General features: G+C 46.1%; 1 protein-coding gene across 3 annotated transcripts in view; it reads right to left on the reverse strand.

Moving 5' to 3' along the window:
- LOC120022101 (zinc finger protein 40-like) overlaps positions 1-13,894 on the reverse strand; it is a 30,765-nt gene extending 16,871 nt beyond the window's left edge. The window contains exons 1-4 of one of the 3 annotated variants that reach the window (XM_038965922.1): positions 13,626-13,879; positions 1,155-6,988; positions 844-980; positions 550-725 (exon numbers count right to left, since the gene is read on the reverse strand). In XM_038965922.1, coding sequence (XP_038821850.1) covers positions 550-725; positions 844-980; positions 1,155-6,988; positions 13,626-13,737 — 6,259 coding nt within the window. In that variant the 5' untranslated portion in view covers positions 13,738-13,879. Of the gene's footprint in view, positions 1-549; positions 726-843; positions 981-1,154; positions 6,989-13,625 lie in introns of all 3 variants that reach the window. The other 2 variants (XM_038965921.1, XM_038965923.1) reach the window with 2 other exon arrangements.
- Between the last annotated feature and the right edge of the window lie 832 nt (positions 13,895-14,726).

A 14,726-nucleotide genomic window follows, 5' to 3' on the forward strand; every position in this document is an offset into this window, starting at 1 on the left:
GCTGTTTTTCATGGTTCAGGTCCCTTAGTTCCAGTGAAGGGAAATCTTAACACTACAGCATACAATTACATTATAGAGGATTCTGTGCTTCCAACTTTGTGGTACCAGTTTGGGGAAGGCCCTTTCCTGTTTCAAAATTACAATGCCACCGTTCACGAAGCGAGGTCCATACAGAAATAGTTGGTCGAGATCTTTGCTGAAGAACTTGACTGGCCTGCACAGAGCCCTGACCTCAACCCAATCGAACACCTTTGGGATGAATTAGAACACCGACTGCAAGCCAGGCCTTATCGCCCAACATCAGTACCTGACTTCACGAATGCTCTTGTGTCTGAATGGAAGCAAGTTCCCCGCAGCAATGTTCCAACATCTAGTGGAAAGCCTTCCCAGAAGAGTGGAGGCTGTTATAGCAGCAAAGAAGGGACCAACTCCATATTAATGCCCATGATTTTGGAATGAGATGTCCACATACTTTTGGTCACTTAGTGTAACAACTATTGATTCATTTATTATAAGCCAGACCACGCTACTGCTGGTGTCAGCACTGACCTTTAGTCTTGAAGGAGAAGTTGCAGTGGGTGCAGTGATAGGGCCGTACGTCAGAGTGGGTGCGGATGTGTTTACGGAGCATGCTGGGCTTCTTGCAGCGGATCCCACAGTCCTCACAGATGTATTTACCACGACCCCGCCCACGCACGTACACATACTCTTCGTTAGATTTCAATCTGCACGGTTGACAGAAGAGGTGAGAAATAATCAAGTGTATTAACCAAACAATTCAAAATCCTTAAATTATTTAATCAAATAAATGTGAAATATTTTGAATATGGCTGAGATACATACCCTCCATCAAATATTTTGACTCTCCGTGGCTCTAGTTTGGATGAGGAAGAATCCTTGTCTGATTCACTGCTCACCTGAGTCTCAGGTTTCACTTTGCTGTTATTCTCAGCTGTTAGAGACTTCTGATGCTTTAGGACCTAGGGAGTAAGATGATTTGAGAAAATAGCTAAGCACAAGAAAAGATCATGTGATAACAAGGCTCCTTCACAAATTTCCATCATAAAATTATGGCTCAAATTGATTGGATTAAGGATTAGAACATTTAACACTGATAATACAAATACAAAATAAATGTGCAAAATGGTTGTAACCTTAGGCATGACGTCTTTCAGCTTGCTTGAATAGGCCAAGATGTCTGATTTCATACTTGTCGTTATGGCCTCTGTGTAGTGTATTTTCTTTGAGTTCTGCTTGGAGTTGAAGAGAGACATCACCACCTTGGTGGGCAGGCCCAGTGGGTGGGGGTTGTTGGGGCTCACTGCCCAGGTGGAGTAGGCCGAGATCTTCTGGTCCATCTGGGGAACATGCAGAGGCTTCCTCTTCATCAGGTAACACCAGGTGAAGGTGGTGGTCGTTTTCAGGCTGGGGAAAGACAGGCGGTGGCTGTCTCGTGTGTTGACCACAGATACAGATGAGGCCAGTTTCACCTGTCCGTGGAAAGTAGAGGGTCTAATGGGACACTTGGCAGGGGGCCATTTCTGTTCCTCGCTCTTGTCTTGAGGCTTCAGGCAGGCGTTCGCTGGCACGGCGGAGACGTGACTTCCTGGAGAGGTGGTTAATGCAAAGCTTGGCTGTAATTGAGCAACTACAGTAGATGGTTTATCCTGTTCAGTGCTTTCAGGTGTCATAGTCTTGAGGTTATTAGGAGTCTGGGCGTTCTTTTCATCCTCTGGTTTCTCGTGTTGCAGTGGAGGAGCCACAGTTTCAATGGGACTGTCTGATGATTCAGTGGCGCACACCTGCCGGACTAGCATTAGTTTCCGTTGCCTAGTCACCTCTGCCATGTTGGAGTTCAGGTAGTTGACGGACCTGCCGTCAGTGAGGCATGCAGCACCATGTTCATCCTTTGCTCGCTTCTGATGTTTTTCCATGGCGATGTCCAAGCTATTGGCAGGGGAGAGCATTCTCTTGCTTGAGGCAATGGGCTCCTGTTGTGGACAGAGGGTCACAGCTGCCATTTTCTGGGTGCAGTGTAAGGAGCCCAGGGAGGGAGCTATTTGAGTTTCACCAAAATGGTTCTGGGTATTGGAAACTAAACTGTGTTTTACTTGAAGGCCAGCAGATGCTGGAGGCCTGTCCTTGTTCATATCTGGTACAGTCTTTGTGTCTGTATTTACAACATGAAGGTTGTAGAGGCTGCCTTTACTGGCCACAGAGGGGGAAGGATGTATCAGCTCATGGGTTATCAGGATCTGTGGTAATTGGGGAGCACCTGGCTGGTTTTGAGAAGGTCGGTTGTTTTGTAGGCCTATAGGCAATATTATCGACTGTGTCTTATTCCCTACAATCTGATGACACGGCTGTGCCACATAGACATTGTGGAGAACATCTGAAGACTTTGACACACTTTGCATCCGGTTGGCAATGGGTATTGTTAAGACAGGCAAGGTTGTCTGAGTACCCTGTGTGGAAGAGTATGTTATGCTTGATCTCAGAGCAGGACACCGCAGTTGGTACTTGGGCACAAAGCTTTTCTTGTCTTGAGAGTCAGCAGACTTGTTCTGAGCATCTTCTTGGCTGATCACGACATTAACTGCAGATTGCTGTTGATTTTGGCATGTCTGAACCCTTGATGTTAGGTGCCAAGGGTGTGGAAGACCATGAACTTGAGGCAGTTGACTTTGGCTGCCCAGGTTAATGCTTTGCACCATTTTTTCGTTGTGTTGCTGGAGAGTTTCTCCAGAATGCAAAATAAAATTTTGGGCAATGGGAGGATTGTTGGCAGTCTGTTGCATCTGTTGAGGCCTCTGCTGAGATATAGAGATTACAGTGGGGAGCCTCTGGACAGCGATGGCATGATTGCCGACATGTTGCTGACTCTCCGGCCCAATCTTTAAAGACATCTGGCGAACCAGTGGCCCCCTTCGCCTTTCAATGAGAGGTACATGCGGAGACGAGGAGGTTTGAGGACTCTTTCGCAGTTCCATTGGTGACATTGACCTGTTGGGTGGCAGAGACCTGCTGGGAGACCCACTGCCACAGTCGAAGGACTTGCTGCGATAGTCGCAAGAGATCTCTACTGAGGGTTGAGTGCAACTGATCTGTTCTGAGGCAGCACGTCTCATCATGCCAGGGACCCCTAGGGTGTTGAAGGCTATTGGTAGCCCTTGAAGATCACAGATTTTGTTGACACATTCTCCTCTGGAGGGGCTCTCGGACCTTAATGGCTCGTCCCAGTCGAAGGAGGCTGATACGCTGGAACATCTTGAGAGGCTACTGTCCCTGCTGAGGCTTCGAGACAGTGAGGACTCGAAGCTGGATTCTCCAGAGGAGTGCTCCATCTGAGCCAGACGGATTCTCTTCTTCTTGGGTGGAAGCTTCTCTGTGGGTAGCTTGGACAGGCTCTCGCTCCTCTGGGGCCAGTTGAATGTATCTGCAGCCTTTTCCCCTTGCTCAGTGCTATGACCGTTATGCTCCCGATCAGGTTCCTCTGTGACCAGGATTTCAGGAATGTTGTTTTGGCGAACCAGGCGAGACTGCTGGACAGCAGCACAGCTCTCAGCCACTGCTGCTAATGTGCGGTCAACACGGTTTTCCATCCCTCCCTGGTTGGCACATTTAGGTATGGACATCTTTTCATGGTAGCTCTCTAATGAAAGATTGGCTGTAGCATCTGCCTTAGTTTTTCCTGTTCTATGGCCATCTTTGTCCAGGAAATCAACAGGAGAGGCTCTGTCAATGGATTCAGAGATCTCAAATGAATTGGGCCTGCTTAGAGAGTTGGTATGTCTGATAACTGATGTACCGCTGCCTTGCCTCTGTAGGTCGCCTCTTTCTTTACCAGAGGTGTTAACCTGGGTTTCTCTGATCGGTGACAGTCTTGATTCTGTAACTCCTGCTACTAGCTGAATTTGAGGTATTTGAGGTGGGTTGCTTTTAGGCAGTAGATCAACCATGATAGAGTGCTGAGAAAATGTCTGACCTGAACTGGCTGTTGATAGTTGGCAAGAATCAAAACTAACAGAGCATGGGGGATTGGTGTCAGTTGGTGATTGGTCATCATCGTCACCAACACTCTTCATTTTCCTTCTTTTTCTAATTGATTGCTGTTGGTCCATTATGCCTGAAATACCTGTTGATCTGGGAACTAATGGCTGCTGCATGCCACGCTGAAAAACATCCAGCTCAGTCTCTCTGACAGACATCAGCTTGTTTTTCGGACCATGAAGTTCTGAACAATAGAATTTCTTGTGATTTTCAAAGTTTTCTAGTTTTCGGTATCGATTACGACAGGTCTCACACTCATACATTGTGCCTTTGCTCTGCTGAGGCTTTCGGTTTGGGTCTTGTGCATGCTCAAAAGACCTGCTCCTTTGCATTGTCACAGTGGAAACGCTAGAACCATGGTAACCTTCATCCATGGAACGGACTGAGGAAAGGACCTCACTTGTGGAGAAATGTTCCACTGCTACTTGACGTACAAGGGTACGAGAATGTATTGCTGGATTTGGGGTACAGGGAGCAGATGAAAACACATCATCGTTTAAGGAACTCATTTTTTCATCAAAAGACTGGCAGATCCGTAGTATGTGGGGTTGTTGGGTAACGTTTGGTGGGAGACCCGAGTGCCCTGGAGTTGTGGGCATAGAATTACTTCTTGTTATTGGTAAACAGTCCATCGGTGGATACTGATTAGGTACAGACAATAGCAATACTGGCTTAGAGTTTTCTGTGGGGGTGAATGGGGACTTGGGTATGTCTGAGCTGGAACTTGACCTTCTCGCCATTGGTTTAAGGTCAAACTGAAAAGAGTCTTTAAATATATACGATTTGGGGGAGTCTATGCTACCTCTCCTGGAAAGAGAAGTCCTTCTTGGTTTGACACTGTCCAGCTGTTTGTCGTCAACCACTGCCTCATTGTCCGATATTAACTTTGAGATTCGTTCCTCGAGAGAGAGTGCTTTTGTTACTAATGGTGGACGCATTTGTCCTTGCACAACATGTGGCTTCTCCACGGAAGCCACATTCATAACAGTGGCAACCACTGCAGGGAGATTAGGAAGTGCATTTTTGGTGACATCCATGTCTGTTGGTGGGGTGAGCTTTACAAAGGGACTCGGGGGACTCATGGCCTGGTCTGCGCTTTCAGAACGTGAGAAATACCCAGAGTCTGTGCTGCCTAAACTGCGGGGACTAAGCAGACACTTGCCCTGCTGCTGCTGAGAAAAGTCTGTGGCCTGCTGCCTTTGAAGCTGACCATGTCCGCCTCCTGGTGGGGACCTACACTGTTGATCCTCATCCTCACTTCCTGCATCCTGCAGGGGGATTGTGCAATCCACCTCTTTCAAGGACGACAGGACGGTGATGCTGGATCTTAGATGTGCCGTTTGGAAGTCCCTTTGCCTTTGGGCAGTAGCCTGCTCAGGGGTAGAGTCTGCGACTCTTGGACTGTCCGCCCGCTGAGGCGAGACATTAACAGGATAGACGACTACTTTCGGGAGGCCAGCTGTCCCTTTGGACTCGTAGCTCCTCTGACTCGTCGTTGGTTTAAGCGTTTCGAAAACAGCCGATAGGTCCCCTGCATCCCCATGGTTGCCTTGTGTTGTGCCTGCACTCTGCAAACTGCTCTCAGAGAATGCTGCAACACTGCTTTGTGACGAGTCAGGGTCCAGGTCTGCTGTGCTACTTTCCTCGTCACTGTCCCCGCTTTCCTCTACATCTGAATGTGTTCCGGGTGCTTTGTCAGACTCCACGGAGAGGGACCCACTTCCAGAGTCGGAACGTGCCACAAGCCCCAGTTTTATTGCGTGAGCATGGGATTTCTTATGCTTGTACAGATTGCTCTTGGTCTTGAATGAGAAGCCACATGTAACACATGGGTAGGGGCGTTCTCCTGTGTGGGACCTGATGTGCTTGAGGAGCACACTAGGCTTTGCACATGCCCGACTGCAGTATTCACACACATACTTCCCCTGCTTCTTAGGCTTCTGGTGCTTTGGGGAGATGCTACACATCTGTTCAAGACCAAAGTTCACAACTGTGGCCATATGGACTGGGTTGTAACCAGGTGTAACAGGGACTTGAATGGTACTGGGGACACTGGCAGATAGGGACTGGCATGTGTGCACCACCGGCGGCTGGCTCTTGGGTAAGGAATTGGAGCCAGATGGAACAGGTGCATGAGTTTGGGCAGCGGAGGGCCCAGTACTGAAGCTCATTTGTAGAACAGGCTTTTCCCGGTTGCTGAAATACTGTGTAGCATGCTGTGAATTCTGCAAGGGAGTAGCCTGGGTAGAGGCCTGCACGGTGGTGTAGCTCTCTTGTTTATTTACAAAGTAAGTTTGCATATGGCCAGGCTGAGTTTGGAGTCCAAAATGTACAGCTGGCATAGCATTCAATTCACTAATAAACTGGGCAGAAAGAGTTTGACTTGGTTTTCCAACAGATGTGACTGGAAAATGTGTGTTTCTTTCTGCCAAGGAGCTGAAGTCCGGTTCCATAGCCTTGAGCAAGACCTCAAGTGGAGCACTGGTGTGGTAAGTAGATTCACCTTCACATCCAGTTGCGCCGCTCTTACGGTCCTTGAGCTGCTCAGATTCCCCAACACCAGAGGCAGACCCCTCTTTACCACTGACCGGATCAAGAGACTGTGGCTTTGAGGAAGACACTTCCCTCTGCTTCAGCCTATCACTGTCAATGGATGGTGTCACTCCCTCAGAGGATTCAGCAACAGGCTGAAGGTACTCCGTATCTCTGTTCCGGCTTGGTGAGCTGGCAGGGTTTCGAGAGGGGATGTCGGGATTGGAGCAGGAGTTCGCAGCCTCCTTGGACGAGGTACGTTGGAGTGTTGCCACAAAGGTCTTGGACTGCAAGGGCTTCTTCACAGGAGATTTGGGTATTTTCTTCAGCTGGTTCTCTGTCACAACCTTTTTCCTCTTCAGTCCCTTTATGTTATCTGCACTTGTTCGACCACACTCATTGATCCCTGTGAAGCAAACAAAAAGATAAATTAACATTCATGTTGAAATAATATTAAAACCTTACGATAAAGTTTATAGTTTCTGCAAAAATAAAAAATATTCCCATATGCCATGAGGATCTTCACTGAGAATAGACATGATTCACTGCATTGAGATTCACCAACCAGATATAAATCTGGTTTTGGTCTGTGTTAGAAGAAATCACCCTGCCAAATGTGCTACCAAGCATCCGTTTCTTGATCAATTGGAAGTGAAAGTTAGTTACGTCCTCAATGTATGGAATTCCTCTCACATTTTTCTGACAGTTTCATCCAAATAATGTTGTGTCGCAGGCATATTCCTAGTTTATTTTTTATCCTGGACAAACTATTCAGAACATGGTAATCAATTAGGGTATTTCACAAAATAAACAAATCATCATCACAGCAACGATTACATAACCAGTTGCATTAAGCATCCGACTTTCTACCAGAAAGATACATGTCTGTACTCTACCTGTGCCATCCGTGTTTTTAAGGCTAGCAGCAAATCACTGTCTGTGTGTCTGTCGGTCATTCAGTAAAACCTCTTGTCCTCAACACCAACTCTAGCCAAGCTTTACCGCTCGCTGCCTTTTGTCTCTAACAACTCCACAGATGAGGCTTTGTGTTTTGGGCTCTGGCAGTTCTTCCTCAGCCGTGCTAGCTGTGTGTCTGCAGGGCTCTGGCAGTTCTTCCTCAGCTGCTCTAGCTGTGTGTCTGCAGGGCTCTGGCAGTTCTTCCTCAGCTGCTCTAGCTGTGTGTCTGCAGGGCTCTGACAGTTCTTCCTCAGCCGCTCTAGCTGTGTGTCTGCAGGGCTCTGGAAGCTCTCCTCAGCCGTGCTAGCTGTGTGTCTGCAGGGCTCTGGAAGCTCTCCTCAGCCGCTCTAGCTGTGTGTCTGCAGGGCTCTGGAAGCTCTCCTCAGCCGTGCTAGCTGTGTGTCTGCAGGGCTCTGGAAGTTCTCCTCAGCCGCTCTAGCTGTGTGTCTGCAGGGCTCTGGAAGCTCTCCTCAGCCGCGCTAGCTGTGTGTCTGCAGGGCTCTGGAAGCTCTCCTCAGCTGCTCTAGCTGTGTGTCTGCAGGGCTCTGGAAGCTCTCCTCAGCTGCTCTAGCTGTGTGTCTGCAGGGCTCTGGAAGCTCTCCTCAGCTGCTCTAGCTGTGTGTCTGCAGGGCTCTGGAAGCTCTCCTCAGCTGCTCTAGCTGTGTGTCTGCAGGGCTCTGGAAGCTCTCCTCAGCCGCTCTAGCTGTGTGTCTGCAGGGCTCTGGAAGCTCTCCTCAGCCACTCTAGCTGTGTGTCTGCAGGGCTCTGGAAGCTCTCCTCAGCTGCTCTAGCTGTGTGTCTGCAGGGCTCTGGAAGTTCTCCTCGGCCGCTCTAGCTGTGTGTCTCTAGCCACCGAGGCCCACGCATCAATACAGTATGTTTAAAACCCACCCTTTCCTCCCACCCTCTGCCTTTCTTTCTCGCTCTCTCTTCCCCTCTTCGTCTTTCCCACTCTTTTTCAAAATATCCCTTACCATTTTTCCCTTTCATTATGATGTGGTGGATTAGTTGAGGATAGATGAATAAAAGCATATTGATCTCTAATATTTACCTTAATGCAATGGGAATGTAAATACATTACATATGCATACATGGCCATGTACTGTTATAATCTCCCTCCGGCACAGCCAGAAGAGGACTGGCCACCCCTCAGAGCCTGGTTCCTCTCTAGGTTTCTTCCTAGGTTCCTGCCTTTCTAGGGAGTTTTTCCTAGCCACCGTGCTTCTACACCTGCATTGCTTGCTGTTTGGGGTTTTAGGCTGGGTTTCTGTACAGCACTTTGTGACATCGGCTGATGTAAGAAGGTCTTTATAAATACATTTGATTGACATTTGATTGATACATTAAATAGGTAGTGCATGTGTGTTGTTATAGTACGCAGATGTAGTAAGTAATGAGGTCAATCCCTCATTGCACGTAGAGAATCAATGTTACCAGCGCTAATTAGTAGCATGTCATATGAATACATAACATCCAATACAGTCAGGGAAACAACAGGTGTATTTCATTACTACGTTACCACATAACTCAGTCAAATTGCTGTCAGTCTGTTACCCAACAAAATAATCTACTGTTCAAACCGGACACACCCATTGAGGGCTGTCCCAGAACCTCTAAACCTGGCCTTGTGGTCTAAGTGACATACGGTTACCCCGTCATGATTTGATGGCTTTAAGAAAGGTATTTCCCCCATTACCCACAAATGACGTCAAGATTCCTATTAGTCCCTGACATCCTGATATATATTGGCCCTAAGTTACATTTTGTCTTATAAATTAATGAGCTTATAAATCACTTATCTGCACTTGTGATAAATGTGCTTTATTATCACCCATGTTTTAGCTGAAATGAATTATACTGGAATGTCACTGGGAATACTATAATAGTCATATATATTATTATATACATATCTCCTAATATATAATAACAGAATGGCTGGGAGTTAGAATGCAAGGGGGAAAATGACTGAAAGTCAAGAAAGAACAGTGGCCATTCAGAAATGAAGAAAAGGCGTGTCATAGCGTCCTAGTATAGCAACACATATTGACAGAGTAAAGCTGCTTTTAACAGTGTCTTTCCGGGGGGGGGGGGGTTAACCTGTGATTGACAGGCCAGGTGACATCATCAGCTGGTGTATTTGGAGAGGGGATTTAGGTATTCTATATATTGTTAGTTCCGAATCCTCTCTCTTCAACACATAACCCCAACCAACCTCATTCAAAAGGGAGAAACAGTCAGAGCAAGCTTATAGCTTAAACAGTCTATAAATAAAAGTTGGGCGTTTCTGAGATTCATGTGAGATGAGGTAAGGAGTGGTTCATCCTAGTTCTCAGGGTATTGTTGAATCAGGTAAGCTGAGGGCTGGGTTCAGAGCTAACCCTGTCCGCCATCACATCATGTCCTTTACAAGAAGTGTTACATCACAGAACACTTCATTAGCAGGTCAGAAAATAGCTCTCTCACAAGGGGCCATTTCCAGCACTGAAAAAGCAGTGCCTTCTGATCTATGGTAAAACCTGGAAGACTAGGCTTTTCTAAAAGTGTATCCTATACAGCACCCTATTCCCTATATCGTGCACTACTTTCAACCAGATCCCTATAGGCCCTGGTCAAAAGTAGTGCACTAAAAAAGGGAATAGGGTGCCATGTGGCATACATCCTGTGTAAGGGGATCAGGGGGATTTAATGGGATAGAGGAAATACCGGAAACCCTCCAAGTCTAGTAATCTCCTTGGCATACTCACACTGAGCTTCCTAGCTAAGGAGCACAGCCTTACAGACTTCAAGGCATGCAGGAGAACATATTTAGACTAAGGCAATGTCCCAAATAGCACACTATTCCCTAAATAGCGCACTACTTTTGACCAGAGTCCCATTGGTCCTGGTGGTCAAAAGTAGTACACTACATAGGGAATAGGGTGTCATTTGGGGACATTGGGGATGCACACTATATCCACTAGTTCAAAGAAACTGGACCATAGGACAATCTGACCAGTACATCTCTCTGTTTGTCTACCGTTTGCATAATCCACCCAAGTAAAATGCCTTTGCATTAGTCCGCCTCATGACTACTGTGATTGACCAATTAAAATGTTCGTTGCATTCATAATACAGAAAACAAGAAAACGCTGAATTGACTGACGTCGGGTACATACAGTGCATTGGGAAAGTATTCAGACCCCATGACTTTTTTCACATTTTGTTACGTTACAGCTTTATTCTAAAATGGATTAAATAAATAAAAAAATCCTAATCAATCTACACAGAATATCCCATAATGACAAAGCGATGAGGTTTTTTGTAATTTTTGCAAATGTATAAAAAAACAAAAACAGAAATACCTTATTTACATAGATATTCAGACCCTTTGCTATGAGACTCGAAATTGAGCTCAGGTCCATCCTGTTTCCATTGATCATCCTTGAGATGTTTCTACAACTTGATTGGAATCCACCTGTGGTAAATTTAATTGATTGAACATAATTTGGAAAGGCACACACCTGTCTGTATAAGGTCCCACAGTTGACAGTGCATGTCAGAGCATAAACCAAGCCATGAGGTCGAAGGAATTGTCCGTAGAGCTCCGAGACAGGATTGTGTCGAGGCACAGATTTGGGGAAGGGTACCAAAAAAAATTCTGTAGCATTGAAGATCCCCAAGAACACAGTGTCCTCCATCATTCTTAAATAGAAGAAGTTTGGAACCACCAAGAGCTGGCCACCCGGCCAAACAGAGGGAGGTGACCAAGAACCTGATGGTAAATTTGACAGAGCTCCATAGTTCCTCTGTGGCGATAGGAGAATCTTCCAGAAGGGCAACCATCTCTGCAGCACTCCACCAATCAGGCCTTTACAGTAGAGTGGCCAGACAGACTTCAGTAAAAGGCACATGGACAGCCCGTTTGGAGATTGCCAAAAGGCACCTAAAGGACCCTCAAACCATGAGAAACAAGATTCTATGGCCTGAATGCCAAGCTTCACGTCTGGAGGAAACCTGGCACCATCCCTATGGTGAAGCATGGTGGTGGCAGCATCATTCTGTGGGGATATTTTTCAGGGGCAGCAACTGGGAGACTAGTCAGGCTCGAGGGAAAGGTGAATGGAGCAAAGTACAGAGAGATCCTTGATGAAAACCTGCTCCAGAGCAGTCAGGACCTCAGACTGGGGCGACGGTTCAACTTCCAACAGGACAACAACCCTAAGCACACAGCCAAGACAACACAGGAGTGGCTTTGGGACAAGTCTCTGAATGGACTTGAGTGGCCCAGTCAGAACCCGGACTTGAACCCGATCGAACATCTCTGGAGCGAAATAGCTGAGCAGCGACGCTCCCCATCCAACCTGACAGAGCTTGAGAGGATCTGCAGAGAAGAATGGGAGAAACTCCCCAAATACAGGTGTGCCAAGCTTGTAGCGTCATACCCAAGAAGACTCGAGGCTGTAATCGCTGCCAAAGGTGCTTCAACAAAGTACTGAGTAAAAGGGTCTGAATACTTATGTAAATGTGATATTTCTGTTAAAAAATATATTTTATACATTTTCAAACATGTCTGAAGACCTGTTTTCGCTTCGTCATTATGGGGTATTGTGTGTAGATTGATGAGGATACTTTTTAAAAATCCATTTTAGAATAAGGCTGTAACGTAACAAAATGAGGAAAATGGGAAGGGGTCTGAATACTTTCTGAATGCACTATATGTTCAGTACATTGATGTGCTGCGTGTCATTATAGACTACTGTATATCACATGTTTTTAGGCTACTGTATATCACATGTATTTAGGCTACTGTGTAACACATGTATTTAGGCTACTGTATATCACCTGTATTTAGGCTACTGTGTAACACATGTATTTAGGCTACTGTGTAACACATGTATTTAGGCTACTGTATATCACATGTATTTAGGCTACTGTGTATCACATGTATTTAGGCTACTGTATATCACATGTATTTAGGCTACTGTATATCACATGTATTTAGGCTACTGTGTATCACATGTATTTAGGCTACTGTATATCACATGTATTTAGGCTACTGTGTAACACATGTATTTAGGCTACTGTATATCACATGTATTTAGGCTACTGTGTATCACATGTATTTAGGCTACTGTGTATCACATGTATTTAGGCTGGACTTAGGCTCCCTCAAGGTATAGTTAACATGAGAGGACAAAAGATCTTCTGACTAAAACCAAGCCTTTTACTTGGTTTAGACAACGTCTGAAATGCCACCCTATTCCCTATGTAGTGCACTCCTTTTTACCAGGGCCCACAGGGTCCCTATTCCCTATGTAGTGCACTCCTTTTTAACCAGGACCAATAGGATAGTGACTGCTTGAGGAAACGCAGATGGAAAACATCCAGGCAGTTTCTCCATTATGTATGAAATGACTGGACTCCGCAGACACAAAGAACAAATACTTTGTCCTATTAAGAAGTTAAAAAAAGACACTTCCGGTGTTTTCCCACAGAACACCGGCAATTGAAGTGGTACGTAAAACTGGCGCAGTACGTTCTTCATAAAACACGGAGTTACTGTGAGTACAAGAGGAAAATAAATCCCTCTCACATACACTTAGTCTGTTCAAAGTGAAAGCATTCCATTAACAACCTTTGAACGCTACTCAATGATAAGCATATAAAAAATATACATATATATATATATAACTTTTTCTCCACAATTTCTTGATATCCAATTGGTAGTTACAGTCTTGTCCCATCGCTGCAACTCCCGTACGGACTCAGGAGAGGCGAAGGTGGAGAGCCATGTGTCCTCTGAAACACGACCCTGCCAAAACGCACTGCTTCATGACACACTGCTCACTTAACCCGGAAGCCAGCCGCACCAATGTGTCGGAGGAAACACCATACAGCTGGCGACCGTGTCAGCGTGCACTGCGCCCAGCCCGCCACAGGAGTTGCTAGAGCGTGATGGGACGAGGACATCCCGGCCGGCCAAACCCTCCCTTAACCCGGAAGACCCTCACGGGTCAAACCCAGGTCTGTAGTGACGCCTCAAGCACTGCGATGCAGTGTCTAAGACCGCTGAGCCACTTGGGAGGCCCATTGATAAGGAATATTACCTTTCTGTGCACTGGCTTTGGGATCTTTCAGTTCTTTCTGTGCTTCTTCGATTTTATCTGCAACACAAAAAAAAAGAGAACCGTTGGTTTCCAGCACAGAGAAACAAATCATAGTAACACAAGGCAAATTACCCAGAGGCGGTGTAGAAAGTAACTATTGATACTGAGGATGCTTCCCACACTGGTGTTGTTTGTGTTCTACTGAAGAACCAGACATTGTTCCATGGCAAATGGAGGACAACGGAGAAATCCATCATTATGAGGCACAGCACTTAGGGCTAAGACACATCCCAAACGGCACCCTATTCCCTACATAGTGCATCACTTCTGACCTATAGGACCTGGTCAAAAATAGTGCACTACAGAGGGAATAGGGTGGTATTTGCTACACATACAGTGTTGAGAAAAAAATCAATTCCACAGCATATGAATGATAAATGGTAGAGGGCAAACAAATTAATGCGGTGTGCTAATTTAACTCTAATTATCGTTAAGATGGGCTTCGAAGGCGATCTACAGGTAACTGCCCCCCCCCCCCTCCAAATTATTTTTTAACACCAACATAAACGGTCTTAATAGGGCGTTGGGCCAGTACGGGTCGCCAGAACAGCTTCAACGAGCCTTGGCATAGATTCTACAAGTGTCTGGAACTCTGTTGGAGGGATGTGACACCATTCTTCCACGAGACATTCCATCATTTGGTGTTTTGTTGATGGAAAACGCTGTCTCGGGCGCCGCTCCCAGAACCTCCCACATGTGTTCAGTTGGGTTGAGATCTAGTGGCTGTGACATACACACAAGTGATAAGCAGCAGATCTTGATGAGATGTCATTTTAAGTAATTGGAGCACCCTATCGTGGTGCAGAAAAGACAGCGTCAGGATCGCACAATGATTTTCAAGAAGTTTAACCAACTTGTGGTGCTGGAGGATGGCTGAAGTTGAGGAACAAACAAAAGTAGTTAGCAGTGGGCCTTTTGCCTAATAGACCTACGACTACGTGATACAGCTATTAGTAGACTATAGTCTAATAGACCTACGACTACGTGATACAGCTATTAGTAGACTATAGTCTAATAGACCTACGACTACGTGATACAGCT

Source organism: Salvelinus namaycush, chromosome 27 (genome assembly GCF_016432855.1).
Source record: "Salvelinus namaycush isolate Seneca chromosome 27, SaNama_1.0, whole genome shotgun sequence".
Taxonomy (NCBI): Eukaryota; Metazoa; Chordata; class Actinopteri; order Salmoniformes; family Salmonidae; genus Salvelinus; species Salvelinus namaycush.